Source organism: Lissotriton vulgaris, chromosome 5, assembly GCF_964263255.1.
Source record: "Lissotriton vulgaris chromosome 5, aLisVul1.2, whole genome shotgun sequence".
Classification (NCBI taxonomy): Eukaryota; Metazoa; Chordata; class Amphibia; order Caudata; family Salamandridae; genus Lissotriton; species Lissotriton vulgaris.
This window is the reverse complement of record NC_141693.1, coordinates 462,759,573-462,783,317: the sequence shown is the minus strand read 5'-3', so window position 1 is coordinate 462,783,317 and position 23,745 is coordinate 462,759,573. Positions and strand designations below refer to the sequence as shown.

Below are 23,745 nucleotides of genomic sequence, written 5' to 3'. Positions count from 1 at the left end.
ACCACTAAAGGAGGGCTATCTGAACAACAATGGTTATATGCAGCAATGAATGATTGAACCCTTCAAGAGGTGGTGAAGTGTGTAGTGAATGGTTGGAGTATCCTAAGGATGCTCTTGAAGCATTGGTCCCTTTCAGGAGAGTAGAAGAAGAATTATCCATTGTGGGGGGCATTCTGTGTAGGAGTGGGCAGTTGGGTGTCCCAGAGTGTCTTCGGGAGAAAGTGCTGGTCCTGGCCAATTAAGGTCATCCTGGGATCTGAGCCATGAAAAGAAGGATAAGGGAGGATTTCTGGTGGCCTGGTGTTGATAGGACAATTGAACACTATGTGATGAATTGTTGTATGTGTGTCCTCAGTGACAAGGCGCTAGTGACTTGCCCGTCTCCTGTAAATGCTATTGTGGTTAAGAACACACCATGAAGTAAGGTGGCATTCGATGTGACTGGTCCTTTTGGTGTTGGAGGCAGTACACCCAAGTATGCGTTGGTCATGATAGACTATATGTCTAAGTGACCCGAGGTGAAATTTGTAGAAAGCATGAATTAGGACACCATCATTAAGTTTTTCAAGGACGTTTTTCTAGGGAGGAATTTCCTGAAGAGCTGGCAACTTACAATGGAACCCAGTTAACATCTAGAGAAATTGATAGTTTTTCTTGTTGATTCTGGTGTAAAGCACATTTGAACTTCCCTTTACCATCCCCGCAGCAATGGTCTTGTGGAGAGGGTTAATCGTTGCATCAAAGATCAATTGCAGCTTGCACTCATCAATGGGTTGCATTGGAAAGAGGCAGTGAACGACACGTTGTGGGCCATGAGAACTACTCCTCACATAAGCACAGGGATGTCTCCTTTTACTTTGTTGAGGGGGAGAGTTGCAGGGACAAAGCTCGATAAGGAGTGGATGGAAAGGAACACTGTGGATGCGTCAAAAATGGCCATTGTAGCGGATGTGAGGTCAGCTGTGCAAGAGAGGTGTGGGTTCATGAATGAACATCATCGTGTCCCAACTGTCCAGGAGGGTGACTGGGTTGGAATTAAGAGACTGGGTTTTGTCCTTAAGGGTTGGTCGCGTTTTTCTGCGCCTGTTCGTGTGAAGGAGGTCAGGGAACATGTTGTGGTTTTAGAAAAAGGTAAGACATGCAACAAGTGTTTTATTTGTGTTGTACCCAGATCAAAAGCTGAGTATGTAGTGAGGAAGATGGGAGTGCATGTTGGTTCCTCTCCGTTCAAGAGTGACTGTACCCTGTCCAATTGCTGTGCTGCGGGCTGAGTATCTGGCAGAGTTATGGCACATCCTTCAAGATCTATTCCGTTCAGGAGTAGTGCTGTTTTGAGAGCATCTGACAAGGGGGGTTCTTCCTTTGAGGGCATCTGTCAGGGTAAGGGTACGCCCCACAAAGTTTTGCGATTATGAAATGCCGATCTGTTTCATTGTGCTCTTTTTGCTGTTGTTTTACATGAATATGTCCACTGTTTAGTTCCTTTTGTTTCTCTTTGTTCACTTAGTTAATAGTACGTGTTTTGTCATTCTGTTTGTAGGAAGGGGGGTGTTGGGACAGAATGTTGGTGGAGTTTCCTGCGTGGAACTCGGGAAGGACGGTGGGGAGCGGGGGTTCGGTGGACTGGTGGTTACAGCCAGTGGGAGCAAAGAATAAAGAAGTCTGACCGTACCTAAGACCCTACGTCTTGGCTCCTCTTTAGTTTTGAATTTTTCAGGTTGTAGTCTTATTGGTTAAAGGGGTTTGTTGTATTATTTGAGGCACCCAGCATGCGAGTCATTTGATTTGGCAACGCTGGTGGAGGTAGGTGAAACGTTGGTGGACTCAATGCCAGTATGAGTAAACTTTTGACTTATAACTTGGCACTTTGCGATTTTTGGAACTCCGCACTTCAAAGATAAATTAGAAATACGTGTTAAAAACATTTAATCCTGCATACTCCATATTAGTTTCATGCAAAATTGGATAGACTATTGGTAGATAATGAACCTAGGTGGCAATACATTGGGTTAATTATGTAGTGTCATTTCTGGAGAAAAGTTGGCTTGGTGGTTTGGGCGCTGTTAGCGTGGCTTCTGGAATTTTACAATTGTGCAGCCTCTGTGTTTGCTGCATAATTATGGATTTTCCGCGTTTGCAACGTAATCCATCATCTATGGCAAAAACTGAAGATTTTCAGGGGAAAAAACAATTGTCCATAGGTCAAACGGTTGTTAAACTAGTACTGATGCCTTCAAATCTTTGCCCTGACGGTGTAGCACTTTTTAAAAGCTACAAAAAAATGAAGTATTACTACCACAAAATGGGTTGAATTATTGCACATAATTTGCCTTTTCTTGGTGTCTAATTTAGTTTACCGTGCTGCATAATTTGCTCCTCTCCTTCCTTATAATCCCAATTGCCCCGGCGATTATCTGTGAGGTTAAGGCATTCACACAGATTACATCAGACCCTTACTGCTAATAATATTAATGTCCTGTGGCTTGATATAATAATATATTTTAAATAACCAACCTGTAGGGGTTATACTGACTTAACTAGACTTTCAGTTAAGTAAATTGTTTTTTTGAGGACTCAGATTCTTAGAAAACAGAAATAAATGAGAGAGATGTTGTTTTTAAGGTTAGGTGTACAAAACCTTTGCAATTGTTTCTAAAAGGTGGTAATGAATTGAGGTATGCTTCTAAAAGAAAAATGTAATTCCATTCGGGTGTTTTAATCAATGTTCCTTCTTCGTGTGGTCACTCATAATTTTGAATGTATTAAATGTCATATCACAGACTGGAAGCCGGCTGTAGAAAAAGACAAGTTTGCTGATGCAGTTATAATAGCTACACCAGACAGACTTCATAAGGTAATGCGAATTTGTCTTATCTTATAAAAAATATCTGTTTAATGTCTAGAAAATGTTCTATTCAGTCCCAGAATTTTGGGTTCCATTTTTTAACTTGTGTTCTCTAGGGCTGGGCAGAGGTGGCTGCTCTGCCTGTGCAGCTGTGCTGCTTCCCATGGTTACTTCTGGTTCCACTTGCTCCATTCCTGCATCACTAGCTGTAGGCTGAGGAGCCTGTAAGAGTTCATGCAGTAAACATGGGGAAGTCTGCTGGCTCCCTCTCTTGTCGCAGGTTCCTGAGCTGTGCATGCAGTGGCGGCCGGCATGATTTACGGGTGGTGGGGTGGGTGCGGTTGTGGGTGTGCAGGAAGGGAGGGCTTCTGGAAACTGTGCGCAATGTGGAAAAAAATGTCACAATAAAATAAACACCTGCCGCGCGCCGGGTCACGTGTCTCTGCCCCTGCTCTCCTCCTCAGGAAGCACAGCCAGGCTCCCTTGACCAATCACAATGCTGCAATACAGCGTTGTGATTGGTCAGCACCTAGGCTCCCCTGACCAATCACAACCCTGCAATGCAGAGTTGTGATTGGTTTTGAGCGTTCTTGTTCGATGGTCAACCATGGAATCGGGGCCTGGGCATGTTCTACATGCAGAATGTAATGCAGCCTGCATGGAGAACAGGGAAGTGCACAAGACTGGCTTGTGCGGCCCAAGAAGACCGACCAAACCGACATTGTGCTCTTAGGAGTGTGCAAACCACTCCTGCCCTGCTCCAAGAGTGAGGCAGCCCTACCCGCCCGCAAAGCTGTGAACAGGAAGCATAAAATGATAACTCAAACAGTGTTATTATCATTTTATGTTTCTACAGTGGGGCAACGCTCCTCCGCCATAGCAGAGGAGAAGCCCCTGTGTGCATGTAGTAGCCCTACCCACATTCCAAAGCCACTGCTCCCTGAGGTGAAGACTTGCTTGTCACTATTGCTACTACTGCGTTTTCCTGAAACCCATTTAATAGTACCCACATCGGTTGCAACTTCCACATGTGCTACTGTTAGACCTGGCACCATCGGCGTGGGTCTCCCTTCCACTTTCACTGTTGTCTCCTCTGTTTTTGCTGGTAATAGATGCTCTGGGCGCTGTGCCACTGCCATTCAGTGCCACAGCGCAAATGCTCCCTGTGTAAATATGTTTGTGAATTAGTATATCCCTGATTGGCTTATTTGGTTTACCTGTTAGTCCCTAGTAGCGTGGCCTGTGTGTGCCCAGGGCTGGTAACCCAAATGCTGCTGGTGGGCCTACAGCGCTGGTTTGCGCCACCCACAGAAGTAAATTGTAAAGTGTACCTGAGACCTGCCACTGCAGTATCTGCGCGCAGTCCAGAACTGCCATCTTGGCTGTAAAGTGCCCACACTTCCCAGCCCCTGACCCTTCCCTTAACCTCATGTCAGTCACCCCTATGGTAGGTGCATTATGTGCGTACGGTAGGACATGGCTTGATATGTGTAGCATGTCCTGGTAGTGAATCCCCCTCTATTTTGTTTTTCACTGCTGCAAGGCTACCTGTTCTCCATAGGCTAGAATGGGCAGACTGGCTATTACATCTTATAGTCCTATCTGACTCCGGGAACATGGTAGAAATTCGAATTTAGTATGCCTGAACTCAGAATAATTAAAGGCATCTTTTAGTGAAGTTGGTTTTAATATTCTGTGTTTGAAAATACCACTTTTAGAAAGTAGGTATTTTCTACCCTAAGCCTCCAGTGTGCTCTGCTGTTATGTGTATTGGCAGTCTGGGTTTATAGGGGCAAGGCAGGCTGAGTCAGACCTGGGTTGAATAGAGAGATCTTAATTGAGTACTTTGGAGGGGTAGCTCCTTGTCCTGAATAGGGCTGTGCCTGGCAAGGTGAATGCTGGCTCCACCTCCTACTGTGTGTCTGATGGCAGACCCCCTCTTTCTGAAAGGAAGAATGCAGCCTGGAAAACAAAGTGATCCAGGCCTGAGCAGAACTGGTTCTGGCTGGGTTCTGTGTCTAGAGACTTCTGAGAACAAAGACCTTTGGGGTATAAATACCTGTGACCGAACCCCTGATTTTTGTATTGCTCCTGGATGTCAAGAGGAACCTCTGTCCGTGTTACTGAAGGAATCTGCAGGAGAGTACTGTCCTTGTGCTTGTGTGCTGTTTCTTGGATTGGCCTGCAGTAATTCCCCTTGGACTTGGAAGAAGAGGGAAAAGGACTTTTGAGAGACTTTTATTTTTGCTAAGCAATCACGCAAGGGCTAGAAGAGAGCTAGCCTCCTGCTGGAGTCACAGGCACATCTGACTCCCCCACCAGCCCCCTGATTCCTCCCAGCGAGGATTTCTATCTGCAGGTGAGGCCCCTGTGAGTTCCAGGGCCTCTAGTTCTACTACAGAGAAAAGAGAGCTGAAAATCATCACCTACGCCGTTTGCGAGCCGCTGCAGCTGAAGAGCGAAAGAAAAATCCACGCGCTGCTGCCCCCGAGTGTTCGCAAACCAGAGATCATCGCTTCGCACGCTTGCAGGCCTCAAAGTGCTCGCTAGCCCCAGAGATCATCGCATCGCACGTTTGCAGGCTTTTCGAAGGCTCGCTGACCCCGGATCATCGCATCGAGATCATCCCAGCACGGACACCGAGCGTCCGCCATTTTCCTCGCATCGCACCCGGATCGTCGCTCCCACGCGGATCGCCATTTTCTTTTATCGTAACAAGATCGCACACGGAACAGGATCAGCGCATCATCCTCCCTCGCGGCAAGGATTCAACGCATCGCTGGCCTAGCGTGAAGAAATCTGTCGCTTTGTCCCGCAGGCCCCCGCAGCCCAACACATCATTCTCCCTTGCGGCAAGGATTCAACGCATCGCCGGCATAGCGTGGGGAAAATCATCGCTACAGCTCCTCACAGGTAATTGTGTGATAATACGGGAGCTCTCCATGTCCCCCTACCCAATGGGCCCCTTTTGCTGTCATGTATAAGTGGGAGCCTGGTGTGTGTCTAAGGGGTAGCATTGGGTAATGCGCAATCGTGTCTGCTGCCCATTATCCCAGATCCACGTCCATTTCAGCATCTGTTTTTCCCCTCCAGTGTGATTTTTACCCTAGAACATTATATGTCCCCGTCGCATCGCCAAGTAACATAGAGTAATTTCTGGACGGCGAGAAGTGGTCTTGTACTGAGTGGCCCCCTCCCCCCTGTTTTTAATTGATCTGTTCACTCTTCCTGTTGCCCAGTGATTAGCTGATTTCTTCTACTGATTTAATCTTTTCTTAACGGATGCTAATTTTTGTGAAATGAAATGTATTGATGTGCTGGTGTATATTTATGTGTTGTTGCTTTTATGATTTTTTATACTGAAATCGAATAAAGCTAATCGAATCGCATGCCCTTGATCCAATGATACAACATGCCCCTTCCAACCCTCGGCCCAGAATGTATCAATAGCTATGCTTGTAGCGACAGCAAGACCAGTATTGCCTTCGTTTTGTCTACTCTGTACTGTGTTTGTAAAAATTTCTTTCTAATAAAATCTTTTGGGGAAAAAAAGGAATTTGAATAAAAATGCTATGTGTTAGAAAAAAAACTGACTTCCTACAGCCATTCATTTCACACTCTTTGTACTGCATGATTGTCAGACAGTACACTTTACAAAAATCCTCTAACTTTGCTGCTTATTTTGTCCTGGAGGTTGTGTTCAATTTTCTTTCTCTGACTGCAAATTGTAAAACATAAGCTGACATGTGACCTGTGTCTCTGAATGCAGGGCAAATGTGACAAGATAAAAGCAAGATTTAAAGGTCTCTTTGTTGCTCATTCCCTTTCTGAGACAACAGAAGACCTGCCCTTTATCAGCTCGCTAGAACGGGTCAGTAGGTCCTAAAAATCGAACCCATGTATGGGGGACAGCTTTTCCCAAATGTCAAAATGAGTTGACTACATCTGCATTCAGGGCATAGGGCCTCAATAATGTGAGCGCCCTTCCATTTATCTGACTGTGTAATATCAAATCTCTGCCCTCCGCGTCCTCATGTGTTTGTTCCACTTTATGTGCCACCCTGGGTGTGATCCGGAAGTCAACCCCCTCTCGTGGATGTTATACCCTGCATGATAAAATATACCCCTCGATTTGCGTTGTATTTTTGGCACCTCCCTAGAAACCAGATGTGTCTGCTACAGCCAAAATCTCCCAGATTTAAATGAAACACAATGGAAAGTTTCTTTCTGATAGTAGGAGCGTTTGATGGCATAAATGCACCAGAGAATACATATTTAAATATCGACTCTTTAAAAAATGCTGGGACCTGCTGGAATTTTCAACTTCTTCAACTTCTTCCAAAAGCAAAATCTTTATTGTTGGACTAGTATACTGACTTCTTTGTCCTATCTGTGCAATCGGAAAATATTTTATTCAATATTGTGGTTTCTGAGAGACATGAAGTGCAAATGAGGAGGAATCTGGAGAAGCGCATAAATGCTCCAGGTGTGTCCTGCCTTCTGTCATAAATAATGCCTACTTTATACACTGAAAGAAGTCGCTGCAATGTCTCGCTTGTCCACCATGATGACAGTACCTAGGAAGAGATTGTCTGCCCTGGATCCGTCTAAGCCATCCATGTCCCCCAGGAGTAGGTTCTGGGGCTCGTGTGGTACCTCCCAGCCCAAGTCACCCGTATGTTCTGATTCCAACACCTACCTGTATGGCGTAAGACGCAGACACGCCCAACCCATGTGATAGACATCGGCCGGTTCCGACCCACAACATGGACATGCTGGTGTGGTTCTTAGGCCTGCTCGGCAGAGACGACCAGGGGTGAGATATGCACCTTGAAGGTAGTACAGTTGAACCAGGCGGAATCTGGTTGAGGTAGTGATGGATTTTGGGGCCATCAAGGCGTCCCGCCTGTCTACGTCCTCCAAGGGTCCCAACCAGGCATCCTACCGGTGTCTGAGCGGGTCAAGGGTTGTTGGACTATTGTTGGTTAGAGAGCGATATATCATTGAAACCCCTCACCCCCCTTCCCTAAATTCCCCATCATGATCTGTGCTTCCATTGGGCTGAATTCAGCAAGTGATGTACCTGTTGGTATATTTGATTTAAGGGCATGGCGTAGATGTAAGTATTTGTAGAACTGAGAGGAATGAAGGGTGTAGAGAGACTGTAGATCTTGGAATGATTGTAGTTAGTCCCCCACCCACACGTCGCCCAGTTACGGGATGCAAATGAGGTCCCACCTTCTGAAACCCTCTAGGGCCCCAACTTCTTTAAGCCAGGCTCCGTGCCATAGGGGTGTCTGTTGTGTCAACTTTCTGTCCCAGTGGGTGTGATGTAAGGCGGTGCGCCAGGCCAGCAGGACCAATCGGGTCACTGTCAGAAGGGCCAAGGGCACTGGGCATCGGCATTTATTTATTTCGTGTTTTATTTATTTAGTGTTTTATAGAGCGTGAACTTGGCCCATTAGGGTATCAGAGCGCTTTACAAGGGTCATAGAGTTAAACAAAGGTTAAGCATCACATGATATTCACACAGTGTTTGAAATATGATGGATAGAGGACAAGTATGTACAGATTATATTTACAATTACACAGAATCAGGGCCTGAGGTATCTTGGGGGAAAAACTAGTTAGTCAGGGGGAGGCCAAAGCCGGACGTTAAACAGGGTCTCAGTGGTGGTTGATGGCAAAAGTTAAACAAGGATTTTACCCATAAGGTAGGTTTTGGCTTCCTTCTTGAAGTGTGCCAGAGAAGGGATTCTTCTAACGGCGGGTGGGAGAGAGTTCCATATTCTTGGTGCATTGCCTGAACTCGTGGGAGCCCCAGTTCCTCCAGCTCAATCCTGTAGGCTGGGTCGGACCTGCCGCCGTCAAACCAATCATGTAGAACGAGTAGTCGAGTCGCTAAGTAGTATAGGTAGAGGTTAGTCATACCCATACCCCCGTCGAAGGGCGGTATCTGGCAGTGGGCGAGGGCCATTCGAGATCTCGAGTTGCCCCAAAGGAATTTCGTTGCCATACTGTCCAGTTCTTTGAACCAACTCCGTGGAAGGTGGAACGGGGTATTCTGGACGATGTATAAAAATTGGGGTAATATCATCATTTTAAATAAGGCTGTGTGATCGCAGAGGGAACTATTCAAACTGTAAATATGCCCGCGGATTCAGTGACTGAACTATAGTCCTAAAATCATGCTAAGATGGCAGCCAGCTTATAGGAGACTGAATGATAACGAACAGTAAGTTTTTTTCCGATGGTGATCTGTGCACCAATGGAAGCGAGTGAAAGACATTTAAAGAAACCACAGGAAGACCTTTCCATTTTTAATACCGGCATTGAGAAAGGCAGCTTTTGCCGAAACGCGTCTGCCTGGATGTGAATATATTGTTACTCGGAAACCTGCTGAGTGCCTCTGAAAGTTCCTTGTGGAGCATTGGTGAGAGATTTATAGCGTGAAAGGCCACCTTTACAGGCAGAGCTCCCGTTCACAAAAGAGTTTGGCAGCGTAATGGTGGCAGTTGGTGATATATTGGAATTAAAGCAGCCAGAACCGCCGCGGCCAAGGAAGGAATATTGCAACTACTGACAGTAAGTCAACATTACTATAATGGATTAGTACTCATTACAAAACCTGTACGTGCTGATGTGAAAACCCTGAAATGGCAGTGCGTGGTTAGAACGAGGGTGAAGTGGTTACCGCTCCCATGATGCCATAATAATTTACCAGCTGTATGCTTTGAATTGCAGGCACCGTGTGATGCAGAGAGAACTATTCAAACTGTAAATATGCCCGCGGATGCAGTGACTGAACTATAGTCCTGAAATCATGCTAAGATGGCTGTCATCTGCATCTGCCTGGATATGTATACATTGTTACTTGGAAACCCGCTGAGTGCCTCTGAAAGTTCCTTGTGGAACATTGAATCATAGAAATGATCTCATCCATGGCAAGCACCGCAACATCACATATTACCTTGATAGGTAAGCTATGCACCCTACAGGACGTGGCCAGGCTTTGTTATTACTTGTGATGGGTGTGCTGAATAAAATTGTTGGACTTACTCATGCCCATTTGTCACGGAATTGACTGAACATCATCACAGGCAGTGAAAATGTATTGAAAAACAGTAGGAATGGCAACCAGTTGGAGGATAGGAACCACCAGATCTACAGCACAGACACTGTTTGGCTCACATACATCTGCTCCCAAATAATCTACCACTACAAGTTACAGATGTTTGGCTTAAGCACAACACAAAACAGTCTGATGAAAAGAAACATGAGTACAATGACGCATTGAGCCATATACATATTATCGCCCATTATGAGTCTTCACAGTCAGACTGAAGAAGAACTGTGGAAATCTGTGTTTGCGCACAGATTTAATTGGCTTTTTCCCCACATAATGTGATTTTTTTCCCTTCTCCAGACAAATTCCGCTTCCTTTTCACAGGCAAAGTATGTGCGTTGGAATAACCTGAAGATATGGGTTTTACCGCAACCCTCATAATCCCAGGTTTGGGGAAAACTGGATTGCTACTAAACTCGTAATAGGGCCAAATCCTGTTGGGAGACTTTCATACCACTGTCCACTGTGCCTTTGGCTCCTGCATCCTGTTGTTGCACTACACCCATAGTCCCAAATGGAAACAACTGACAGCAGGGTGTAAGAATTAAAACACTGTACTTAGCATCACCATATTATTAATTGTAACTGCTTTTATATAGAGCTTACTACCCCTGATAAGGTGTCAAAGCGCTTTTTCGGCGAGTAGCACGCTAATTGGTATCCAAAGAGGATTAGTGGTGAATTAGTATAGGGACATATGAAATTAATTTGAGCGGTGGAGATGTGAGTTTATTATTTGGATTGAAAAGGGATAGTGGAGTAATAGAGGAGGGAAGGGTTTGCATTTATATAGCGCTTGCTACCCCTAATGAGGTTGGGGGACATCTGGAAACCCCTGGAGGGCCAAGTTATTATTGCGGGCGGAATTGATGCGAGCACATTCCCCATGGATTATGCATTAATATGACAATTTACTGAAGCATGAAATCAGTTAATGATATCAAGACACAGAGGAAGTTCAGAAAAAAATATTTTTTTATGAACGAAACTCGTTGGCTGGACGTTTTTCATGTTTATATGTTGTTATCAGAGGAGAAAATAAAGGATTGAATCTGTTTCTGTAAAGACACGTCGTCTTGAATTTCATTGGAAAGTAGTATACCTCCCTGTTGTACCATTCCATTCAAAATAACTACCCCTGATGAGGTGTCGAAGCGCTTTTCGGCTAATAGCAGGCTACTCCGGTACTCAAACAGGATTAGTGGGGAATTAGTATCAGACTTCTCTACTCTTTCAAAAAATTTGAAAGTGTAGGGAAAGTATGACATTTGATACCCTGTCCCCATTCTGTACTCCATTAGAAAAACTGGAATTTGTAGATTTGCAATTTCTCTTTGTAACGTTCACACACACCACGTTAATATATATATAGTCTGGCTAAAAGAAAGACAACCGCAGAAAACTATTGCTGTGATTTAGACTTGTATGGTGTTGGGGAACTGTTGTCCACATTCCGTCATTTAGGAGACATTATATTTATTTCTTTGCGTCTATAATGTTGTTTACAATTTGAGTTCATAAAATACACTGACAGAGAAAATAAAATTCTGCTGTTAACTAACATTATTTGTGTGTGTTTTTCAGGAGCCGGCAATAGCTTTTGCTAAAAAAGGCTACCACATTTTGCTAGAAAAGCCCATGGCGGTGAGTAAACACAGGCCATTTAACTCGTATATAATTGTAAATGGGGGGAACAAGTACTTTCGTGAGAGAGTTATGTCTTGAAACATATATAGTGCGTGTAGCATGATATCCCACTGTTTTTGGACAAACTTTCTGATCAAAAGTCCCAATTTCGTTTTCATTTTAGTGTCACGCCTCACCTTGTGATGATGCTCGCCACTTAGGCCATACTTACAATTTAGTACAGAATACCGAACCTGAACCACATCAGTAAATCCCGATTCGAAGGAGTGAAAACCTCACAATTATAAGTTTAAACTGCCATGCACAATCTGTAATTAGTGCTTGCAATAAATCAGAAGTGCAATTATTTATTGCTTTATATGCAGAAAATATGAGCTGCAATTATTTATTGCGTCATATGGAGAAACTTTGAGGTGTGTTAGACCTGGCATCTTTGGCGTGGTTACCCCCTATCTTTTTGCCTCTACCACCTGTATTTTTGATGCTGTGCTGGATTTCGTTTTTGCTGGTTTAGATGCTTTGGGCACTTTGCCACTGCTGTTCAGTGTCAAGGTGCAAGTGCTCCCTGTGTAAATTGATATTGTGATTGGTGATCCATGATTGGCATATTTGTCTCACCCAGAAGTCCCTAGTAAAGTGCACTGAGTGTGCCAGGGCTGGTGATAGCAAATGCTACTAGTGGGCCTGCAGCACTGATTGTGCCACCCACATGAGTAGCCCTAAAATGGTGTCTCAGGCCTGCCACCGCCGTGCATGTGTGCAGTCTGTGAACTGTCATGTACTCCTGGTCAGTGTCCCCACCGGCCAGACCTAACCCTTCCCTTTCTGTTCACATTGGACACCCCTATGGAAGGCCCAAGGTACCCCCTTGGGCAGGGTGCAGTGTATGTTAAAGGTAGAGCATGTACTTGTGCAGGTGACATGCTCTGGTAGTGAATTACAGCCATTTTCGTTTTTCACTATTGTAAGGCTATCTTGCCCCATAGGCTATCATGGGGGATTCTGGCTACTGTGGCTAGCAGTGGCTACCAGCATCTCTTCCAATAGGAGCAAGATAGGACATAAAAGTCTGGTATCCCTGAACTCAGAATTTAATAACACATCTTTTAGGAAAGGTTGTTTTTAAATCCTGTGTTTGAGAACAGCACTTTTAGGAAGTTGCTGTTCTCCTGTCTGACCTTCTGTGTGCCTGGCCTGTTTGTGAATTGGCTGTCTGGTTTGAGAGTGACAGGGGCAGGGAGCCCCCAGGAGGCTGGCTGGGACAGCCCTAGGTTGAATGACTGCATCTGCATCTTGAGTGGTGGGAGGGGATAGCACCTGGGCCTGAATAGGGCTGTGCCTGCCTTCCACAATGCTGGCTCCACCTCCTGCTGGGAGGCTGATGACCCTGCCCCTCTTCCTGAAAGGAAAGGAAAGGCCAGGAAAACAAAGTGCTCAAGGAACACCCAGAACTGGTTCAGACCTTGCTCAAAGCCCTCCTGCACAAAGGGATCAAAGACTTTTAGGGGTATAAGTACAGGACCCCTGACTACAGAAAATTAGATCATCCTGGAATCAAGAAGGAACCTCTGCCAAGGAGAAAGCTGAAACTGAAGAAGGAAGACTGTCCCGCTGTTGCTCTGCTAGACTGACCTGCTGTTGCTTTGCTGCCAAGGAGAGGGGAATGACTTTGCGTTGTGCTGTGTCCCCTTGCTTGAAGGAATCTCCAAGGGCCTGAGAAGAGCTGGCTCCCTGTTATGAAGTCCCAAGAACAAAAGGACTTCACCCCCAGCTTTCCTGAACTCTATTGAGAGAGTTCTGTCCTCCCTAGAGTGCTTGGGCCAGCTGTGGTGCCTCTGGAAGTTGAACCTGTGTTGGGAAGCTGGAAACCAAGCTTTTAAAGACTTTCTGCAAGTTTTGTCGCATCGCTCGCTTGCGGAGCGCATCCCTGACAGTGCGAGGAAATTCCCGCCGCTACGAAGGTCGAGATCCTCACAGCGCCTGTGTCCGCTGTCAGAGCCGTCGCATCCTTCGTTTGCGGGACTCACCAGACCGGTGCGGGAAGATTACCATCGCTGCGAGAGTCGTCGCAGAGCCTGTCGTTGCTGGGTGAGATATCCGCACCGCTTGCTTGCGGACCGCATCACGTTACTTCGAGTGTCGTCGCAGAAGCCATCGCATCGAGGAGCTGCGAGAGAGAGATCAGCACTGGTCCGCGCATCGTCGCCCCGGAGATCATCGTAACTCCAAAGATCATCGCATCGTGCCTTTGCAAGAGAAAATTTCCTACGGAACCTACGCACCGGAATCCATACAAGTCCGCCTTCCTCCCCATATAGACCGGATTCGTCGCAACACGCCCGCTGCTGCTTGTCTCATCGCCTCCTCAGGGTCTCAGGAACAACGCATTGCTTGTTTTCCTCCGCACCAGCTTCTGCTTTGGAACTTTGTCGCTTTTAAAAGGTACTGTTGGCAAAACGTGACGCAACTGTGAACTTTTCACGCAACTGTGGATTATTTTATCGCAACCTTAAGAACTCTTTTGCAACCACATTCCTGAACTGTGTATGTTGAAATGAGACCCCCAGTTCTAACAAGGTGCAATTATTTATTCAGTCATATGCCGATAATATGAGGTGCAATTATTCTTGCGTCACATGCAGAAAATACGAGTTGCAATAAATATTGCATATGGTATAGATCATATTCATAGGACGGCGTGCAATATTTACAGTGCATACTCCGAATGTGCCGAAAATGGCATTTACAGGCAAACTGGGAACCTGTAGAGATATGGACATTGTTTGAATGCTGCACTTTGTATCCACATTGGGATCCTAGTTAGGTGTCTCCACTGAAATGATTACTGTACATAAAGTATGACTGAAATGCTTGAAACTTCAAGGCACAAAAAATTTACTACAAACACTGTACACAATGATGTGAAGTGTTATGGCCACTGCACTGCAAAGTAATGGATTAAGATTTCTAATTTTGTGGGAGAAGACATTGCTTGCCATTGTGGTTAAAAAGGATGGAGAGGCGTGAAGTTCTATCCAAGAACCCATGTCTTCTGCTGAAGCTGTCCATTAGATGTGTGGAATTCAGATACCTCCCGGGTTCATGGAGTCATGGGTACAACCAGGTTAATTTACATAACACTGTGAAGCAGAGGACTGCATACCATACCCTCTCAAGGTTCCCTGACGTAGGGGCCACCCATGCTTCATGAGTACAGTCAGTAGCCCGAACATATTTGGGAATGGCATAATTGCATATAACTTTGCTTCGCAGGCGTTCACTGTTAGAAGTCTGAGGGAAAGACACTGTGCCGGTCATTGACATTTTACAAGGCATCAAGGAACTGTGTCAAAACCTTTGGGAAGGTGGGCTGTGACAGGACATGAACCAAGCCCGCCTTGTGTTGGCTGCTGTCGCTTGCTAATAATTGCAGCACAGCAAGAAATGTAAGGAGGAGCTAATGAAACTGATGTGCCAGTGTCGTGCTCCAGTGTACTAGTGGAAGCAAGGATGTTGCGTACATAGGCGCAACTAGACCCATACTATGGGTGGGGGTAGCTAACACTTTGCATAATGGGGGGGAGCCTTCATCAGAGGCAAACTACCTTCACTGCTAACATACTTAACATCAACTGTATTTTTGAAGACAGTATGTAGAGTTTATTTAAATTTTAAGTGCACTTGACCAGTAAGATTGGTCTCAACATAACACAAAATAACTACGTTTACGGTGGGTTTAGGATTCTCGCTCAATAATTTTTCGCAGAATGAATTACAAACGTTACAGATGTTGCATTCTGAGACATATTTATCCTGCAGACCCAGTTGGAAATTGACTTTTAGGTTCTTATCTCTGTGGCAGACAGTCGCAAATGGTGAATTCTAAAACACACGGGACAACTATGACTCACTAGAAAATATTTTAGAAGATATGTGGTTGCCTTACATCAAATCAGATTTTGGAAAAATGGCAGGTTACCCACAATTCCTTACTTATTATTCTATTCCCACTAAATTTTCCAGCATACAACAATTTTATGTTATTTATAGGACATAATGTTAGTACAGTAGACATCTCTTGTGCACAAAAATTAGGAATAAATTGTGTTTTTTCCTCACAGCATGCACTATATAGGCAAGCGAGCAGAATATTTTTGAAACCTAGTAGCAGCAGAATATTAATTAGCAATACCATGTTTTTTAAAAATATTTGGCAATAAATAATTCATGAAGAAAAACTAAGCTGCAACTTAAGTTTATGGAATTTTTACAATTGCCATAATAAGAGATTCAGTGCAATTTGTGTGTGAAGCGAGTCACCAGTAGAACAAGGTTCTTGCTTACAGAATTACTAAATTAATTAATCTGACTACTGGTAGGAGTGGTGGAGCTAAATAGAAGTAGAATAAAAAAAGACTTTGGGCAAAGAGGAAGAATTATCATGAAAGGAAGAGAATTTGGTACAGACATTCTATTCTTTCCCATGTTGCTGCAGGCAGGGATGGAGACCCAATGTATAGTTTTGGCAATCCTAATCCCGACTTAATTTGATTTTCAGACGGAGAGTACATGATTTTCTGAACAGGAAATAGCTATTCCAAGAGAGTAACAAGCACTGCCATTGCCAATAGGTCTCGCAGTAGGAAAGTTGTAGCTATTGGTTTTGTAAATGACACATTTTATATTTATGTGTTGGTTTTGAAAATTGCGAAAATAATAGTTTTGTCATTTACAATGCCAATACTTTTAACTTTTGCAAATGTGACACTCATAGTATTTGTAATGCAAAGGTTTTGTATTTACGTGACTTAGATGTATTGATATTACAAATAACAATGGTTATGAAATGTTTTAAATAATTAATACTTAAATAAAAGTTATTGTAATTTATAATGGCAATAGCTTAAACTGTTGTAAATACCTTTTGTGAAGATTATGTTCAGTGTATTTTATTGTAAGGAAAATAAAAGAACAGAAGTAAATATTAACGTCTTTTTGTGACATTTGTGTAATGTGAGAGAGTGTGAGTGTGTTTGAAAAGGGTGATTGATTGTGATATGATGTGTGATGCTGATAGGGTGTGTGAGTGTGTTAGTGTGTGTGATTTTTGAGAATGTTATTGAGGGTGTGTAAGGGTCTTTGAGTGTAATTGTGTGTGAGGGTGAGTGTGTGTGAGGTGGTGTGAGGGGGAGGGTGTGTGTATTCCGATGGTGTGTGGTGTTGTGAGGATGAAGGCGTGAGACCTCAAATTACACAGTAATCACAAAAAATATATAACCCGATATACTTATTTAAGTATCAGTAACTAGCATCGCCGTCAAGGTGCTTAGATGTATGTAGAGGCTTTAACAGCCTTGATGATGTGTCATTTGCAGTGGAGACTGAGACAGGCACAAAAGCGGCCCATCAAAGGGCCTATACACCACAGGCCCATCAGCAGATTGCCCGCCTTGCTACTCCGAGGTTGATTAAGTTCAATAATAGGTTTCTGGGGCTTAGAGCGATGGTCGTCCTACTGCATCATAGATAATTTAAATTATCTTTGGACTGGCTGGGGGCGGGAGGGAACCTATGCTGATAGCTGTCAGTCTGGGCGCCGGCGGTGCTGTCAGTAGTGCTATGCCACCGTCAGGCGCCAAGCGCTATATCGGCCGCTATCACACACCAGATGACCGGGATCTGGTCCCGTCTCCCCCAGGAAACAGAATTGCGCCCGACAAACTGAACAAGCCGAGCAATCACGTATGTTTCCGTACATCTGTGTCCTCTTATTGCAATGTATCACTGCACAGAATAGAACGTGCCATATAACACTATACTTCTGCATGAGTTTGTGATTTTTAGTAATGCATGTCTAGCTACAGAGAAATGTTTTTCTACACTGGATGGGCCCTTTAAACCACACCTTTTAAAAATAAATTTCTCCACATTTAACATGATCACATGTAAACTTTGCAGCCCACGTGAGCCGTAACAAACGGTAAGTAATGCCTCATCCTTTTAAGATAAATCTTTACAAATATTCTAGACTTATTTATAGTGTGGGTGTGAATTGAAAGAAAAAAATCATGTTCAGTGAGCTAACAGAAAAAGTGAGGTGTTGTATTCCACAATGGTACAACTATGTTTTGTTACAATCCAATAAACATATTGGCATTCGCTTATCTATCTTAAACATCTGAACTGTGATTAATAAAATGTAGATTTTGTCTAAAGAACTTACATTAATATAAAATAATATGGTTGAAATATTTTTACTGAACAATATAAAAGACATCCCGAGTTTCATAAACTCAATCTGTCACAATTGAAGAACAACTAGTTCTCCACAGAACAGCTCTATACAAAACAAAATCCCCTCAGTCTCTGTTAAAAGCAACAGTAAGTGTAGATAAAATCAAGGGACAGAAAAAAGCAACAATTATGTAACCAATTCAAGTCAGTGAAACCCCCCGTTTCGCTCGTTAGTTTATGGGGGCAGAAAATCACGGTCAACCTCCTTGTCAGAATAAGTGGTACAATCGGGTGATGTCCTCCCTGGTGTCTTAGTCACTTCTGCTAACCTGCGTAGGCTCCATGTTTGTACGCGAGTGCAGTCGCCAAGAAACGTCCTAACCACACTAACCCTCCATAGCAGAGCAGAATACAAGGAAGCAGAAAAGTTCAGACGCATTAGTTCATTTGTGGCATGCTGCATCTTCTCCGCCAATTGTGGAAGAACAGAATTCTTTGCCTCAAAACTTATGTTCACCTTGCTTCACCACAGCATGGCATCCCTGTTTGTGCAGCAGAAGCCAACTCTACAATGATAGTTCCAGCCCTGTCAACTTTGCTTTGGTCGTCTCATAGGAAGAGTAGGAGCTTTATGTGCCACTAGCTCAGGAACCCTCTATTTCGTAGGACATATGATTGTATGAAATTCTACAGAGTGGCTGCCATATCTTAACCTTCATTCAGGGGTAACTCTGACTCCATAGGTGCCATGATCACTCAACATTGCCCCTAAAATTGGCATTTGGTTGAGTTTCTTAATGGCACTTGACGAAGCACTCCACTGCAGTCACTCTCTTTTTGAGGGTTCCAGCTCTAGTTTTGGTGCCTGCAATCCTGAGGCTAGGTCCTGGAGTCAATGTTCTATTTCCACCACCTCTTATCTACACTGACACATTCGAGCATTTCAAACTGTTCATAGTGAGTGCTTCACAGTGGGTCCGCAGGACAGCTCTTGTGCTGCCCTAATCCTCTGCCATGTCACGTGAGGCAGTTAGCAATGATGATTTCTGCTGATAGAAATCATATTTGTACCAAAGAGTTCTAGATAGTTGCTCATTGGGGTGCATAATATGTTTTTTTGCTAGGAATGACAACAGTTTTAGAACCTGCCTCAAATGACAGCTGTGGTGGGCCAAGCAGGCCACCAGTTTTCTAAATGGAACTCAAATGAAACCCCCTTCTCAATATATATCTGCTGTCAAAAAGTCCTGGGCTCTCCACCACTTAGCTTGTCTCGGATGGTATCTCCAAAGTCTCTCCCTGGGCTCTTCATGTAGCAATTTCCTCTGACATACCGGTCGATGTAATGCAGGAACCTAGCCAGGCTGGTACACCGAAGGGACTCTGGGTGCATGGACCTGGAGCCAGCTACACCAGCTCAGGTCAAGAAGCTTCCCTGCCTCCTCTGAATCGGCGCCGCAGATGTGCACCCCACCAGGGTGATGCTGTTTACTGAGTGCACCTCGTCTGCACCATCTTGATTGCTCATCAGTGGGCTGGAGTCCTGCTCCTCCCAAGTTCAGGTCCTGGTTGGCGGATTCAGTTTGAAATACATTATTTGTTTGTGTACCTGCACTCAGATTCAACCTCTGCTGAGTAATCTCAGGCCTGCTTCTGCCTGATTTTGTCTCAAAGTGGGAGCATCATGGGAGACTCTGGGAAGTAGCCATCTTACCTCACAGCTAGCCCCACCCCCAGACATACCAATTGAGATGCAGTCTAACCAATGTACATGTGTCCATTCAAAGTACATTTGGAGTCGTAAATGAACAACTGCAGCAATTAATTTACATTTTGACCAAATAACGTACATTCAGAGACCCATAAATATGTTCAAAGTGACCATATCACACCAAGCCATATTCATACAGGAAAAAAATGCAATATTGCATGCACATTCTCTCTGCTAAAAACACAGAGAGGACACATTTTGAAACAGGATAACACCTTGTGGTGTACCACATAACTCAACTCATTCGCTATCAGTGACATCATTTGAAGTTTACACTGAGACCTAATGGTCCACTGGGTACAGAAAGAAACGGTTCAAACATTATCAGCGCAACACACAAAACATATTTTTGTCAGCAATGCTTCCTACTTTACCCTCACCCCCCTGCCCCCCGCCACCTCAGGAGAGGGCCAAATGTGCTACTCTCATGTGCAACATTGTATTCTTTTATGCCCACTGCTGATGATGCAGTAAGGCGGCTGTATGTCAATCAAGGTGTGTTTCAATAACATTCATTATGGTTAAACTTAACTAATTCTGAATGATCAAAAACTCCACAACACACCATATATGCATTGTTGAAGATAAATTAAGACATTTGCTTAACACTATTAGTTACCAATTACTCTATTATCATCTCAATGCTACTCATGTTGTCAATGCCAGAAGGACGAAAGGATGAAATACTCCTGCTGGGATTTAAGTTGTGCCTTGCACTTTACACTGAGGTCGCTGCAAAAGGTGCAATACTGGTGCATGAGTACATATACCGACTTATAGAGCACATGCCTATCCTGTACATTATGTACAATGGTGGATGTAACTGGTAGTGAAATGCGTGCTGCTGAAACATGCTGTGAGCCATAGGTCAGATGTTTGAAACTGGCAAGGCAGCTTTCCATCATTCTGAACTACTGTTACACTGTGGAGTTGTAACACATGAAGGTTCCAGCACTTAGTGACCGCAGAAGTGGATTGTGAAGCTACGAATAGAAAAAAGCCAGCAATAAATGTTATTTTAATCTGATGTCAAAATGCAACTTTTGTGTTGTTTATTTTCCATTTTTGTTGCAAGTATGTAAAGGCTGCACCAATAAAACAAACCAGCGCCAAGATTCATGTTTTAATGCCATAATTTACATTTGTTTTGGTTTGTCAAAATGTGTTGCCCATCCCCCATGTGCAGCAGCCATATGTTTCTGCTCCCTGGTACCAGGGTTTAGACTGCACAGCTCATCCCGGTATTCCCGCTTACCCTTGCTTGACGTCCAGAAAAACTAGTGTGGCTGTCTTGGCTGAGGGCTTTCTTGCCTCATATTGCCTGTTCCAGTCTAGTGATTTTCCACCTCGTATGTTAGCAATGGTACCCCTACCCAGTCACTGGCCCCCAAATCCCAGTAATAGAGGCCCCATTTATTATATTGAGCGACTAAAGGCAGCAGATTATTAGCTGCTTCCACCTACAAGCGATCCATCATTGTAAGAAAGTGCCCCATTTTGACATGGTCACCTGACTTTTTGCCTGGTATTTGATGCAATTTTGACTGAAGTGCCCTGAGTTCCTGCAAACCAGGTCGCCAGTGCCAGTGGTTTTTCCCTACAACATTGTCGTGTACACGGCACGCAGTAATTACTCGGGACACAGATCGGGTAGGTGCACATGTAATTCTTTATTTTGGTTTCTCATCAGTCCGTCAGGGCACGTCTGTCCTCGTCCTCGTCCTGCTGCATAATGTCCTTTCCTGTCCCCCGACAGGAAGTGGTGTCCGGTGACCTGGTCACCACCCTGTGACCCACAGGGTCCTAGTGTCCAGCGTCTGTCGTCATCTGTCTTGGTCATCACATCTCCCCCCTTGTTACAACAAATACTTTCCCCATGCACAAGTCCTTGCCCACACTGTGGAACGCCTGTGAGACGGTGCGGGAGAGAGAGAGAGAGAGAGAGAGAGAGAGAGAGAGAGAGAGAGAGAGAGTCTCTACATTTCTTCTAACAGTCTCTTTGTCTTTTTGCATTCTCTTCTTGGTCTTTGTTCTCCGCTCTGCTCTGGTCCTCCACCTTCTTCTTTGTGTGTTGTCACTTCTCCGTTTGTTCCTTGCTCTCTTTCCTCCACTTCCGCTGTTGTTATTGCTCTTTCTCCTTCTTCCATTTTGAGCTCCTTGAAATGTGAGCTGTTTCTTGTTATCTTCCGATGGTCTGAGTCCGCGGTCACCAATGACCCGTTTACTCCAGTTACTACCAGCGGCTCCTTTGAAAAAGGGCTGTTGGATTTTCTTTGCTGTGTTTGCTTCACTATTACTATGTCTCCTTCCTTTAGTTGGTGTTCAGCTGCATGTCTCTTTTTGTCAGCATATTCTTTCATTTTCTTTTTTTCTTTGTTGTCTCTTTCTGCGATCTCTTGTCTGTTGATGTCTGCTGTGGCTTCTCTCTGTGGTAGCCTCGTCTTGCTTGTTCTTCCTAATACCAGTTCTGCTGGGCATTTGCCCGTGGTGCTGTGAGGGGTGTTCCTATAGTCTCGTAGTACTTGACACAGCGCTTGTCCAATGGAAATCTGTGTCAATTTTGCTCGCTGGATGGCCCTTTTGATGGTCCCCATAAATCTTTCTGCCATTCCGTTGGCTTGTGGCCACAGTGGGGTTATTTTCCTGTGTTTGATCCCCAGGTAGTCCATGAACCTGCGGAACTCTTCTCCTGAAAATGGAGGGCCATTTTCTGTTTTCAGTGTTTGTGGTGAGCCCCAGGCAGCAAAGATGTCGTCCAGCACTGGTAAGGTGGCGTTTGCCGATGTCGATGCCACTTCCCTCACTACTGGAAATCTTGAAAATTTGTCAATGACTACCAGCAGGTATTTTCCAGTCTCCAGTGGCCCATAGAAGTCTGCCGCTAGTTCAGTCCATACTGCCAAAGGCAGTTCCGACATCCTCAGCGGTGTGGGCTTACTGGATGATCCAGTTACTTGACAGGTGTGACATTGTGACACTTCTTCCTCTATAATGCTGTCTAGTCCTGGGAACCACACTCTTTCTCTCAGCATCTTCTTTGTCGCTACTATTCCTCTATGCGACTCATGTGCTATCTTAACTGTTCTCTTTCGTAGTCGAAGTGGTATTACAATCCTTGAACCTCTCATCAGGACTCCGTTCTCTGTCTCCGACAATTCTTCGCCTATCTTTTTGAACGCCAACAGTTCTTCTTTGTCAACTCCTTCTTCTGTGACGGTGTTGCTATTGATGTGTCTCCATCTCTGTAGCCTCACTATCGTTCCTATTGTCTTCATTGTCGGATCTCTTTTTGTCTCTTGCTCCAGTTCTTCACTTGTTATTGACGCTGGAGTGTTTTGTTTCACGATGAAATTGAGGTATTCTTCTGCCATTGTGGTACTATTACTCCGATACGGGAGCGGGTGTCGCGACATGTAGTCGGCTGGATTTTGATCTTTGCCTGGTTTGTGTACTATCTTGAAGTTATAGTCCATCAGCCTTAACCCCCACCTTTCTATTCTCTGTGGTATTTTTGCCTTTGGGTTGCCATAGATAGTCACTAGCGCTTGGTGGTCTGTCACTATTGTGAACGGCTTTCCATATATGAACATGTGGTAGTGCTCACATGCCCATACCACCGCCAAGCTCTCCTTTTCTGGTTGAGAGTAGGCTCTCTCAACATCGGACAGGCTTTTGCTTCCGTATGCTACTATTTGTCGAGGTGAATCTTTCCCAGGTTTGTGTTGTGCTAGTATTGCGCCCAGGCCTACCGGGCTGGCGTCTACTGTTAGTTCTGTGCATAGGTTCGGGTCAAAGTATGCTAGGTGGTCGACTGCTGTCACTGATGCTCTTATCTCTTCAAACGCTTTTGTGCACTCTGTGGTCCATTCGAATGGGTGCCCTTGTTTTGTCAGTTCTCTCAAGGGTGTGCTCACCGTTGCGAAGTCTTTTATGTACCTCGCGCAGTAGCTGGCGAGGCCAAGAAACGAGCGCACGTCGGCGACGTCTTTTGGTTCACTCGCTTTTTCGAGCGTGTCTATCTTACTCTTGTCAGGCCTCATTCCTTTTCGTGAGAATATGTGTCCAAAAAACACTAGTTCTTCTCTCCCCAGCTCGCATTTCTTCTCGTTTACTGTCAGGCCC

General features: G+C 44.6%; 1 protein-coding gene across 1 annotated transcript in view; it reads left to right on the top strand.

The window, feature by feature from the left end:
* LOC147711087 (uncharacterized) overlaps positions 1-23,745 on the top strand; it is a 1,001,373-nt gene that overhangs the window by 426,395 nt on the left and 551,233 nt on the right. The window contains exons 5-6 of the mRNA XM_086921902.1: positions 2,781-2,854; positions 11,556-11,615. Coding sequence (XP_086778028.1) covers positions 2,781-2,854; positions 11,556-11,615 — 134 coding nt within the window. The remainder of the gene's footprint in view (positions 1-2,780; positions 2,855-11,555; positions 11,616-23,745) is intronic.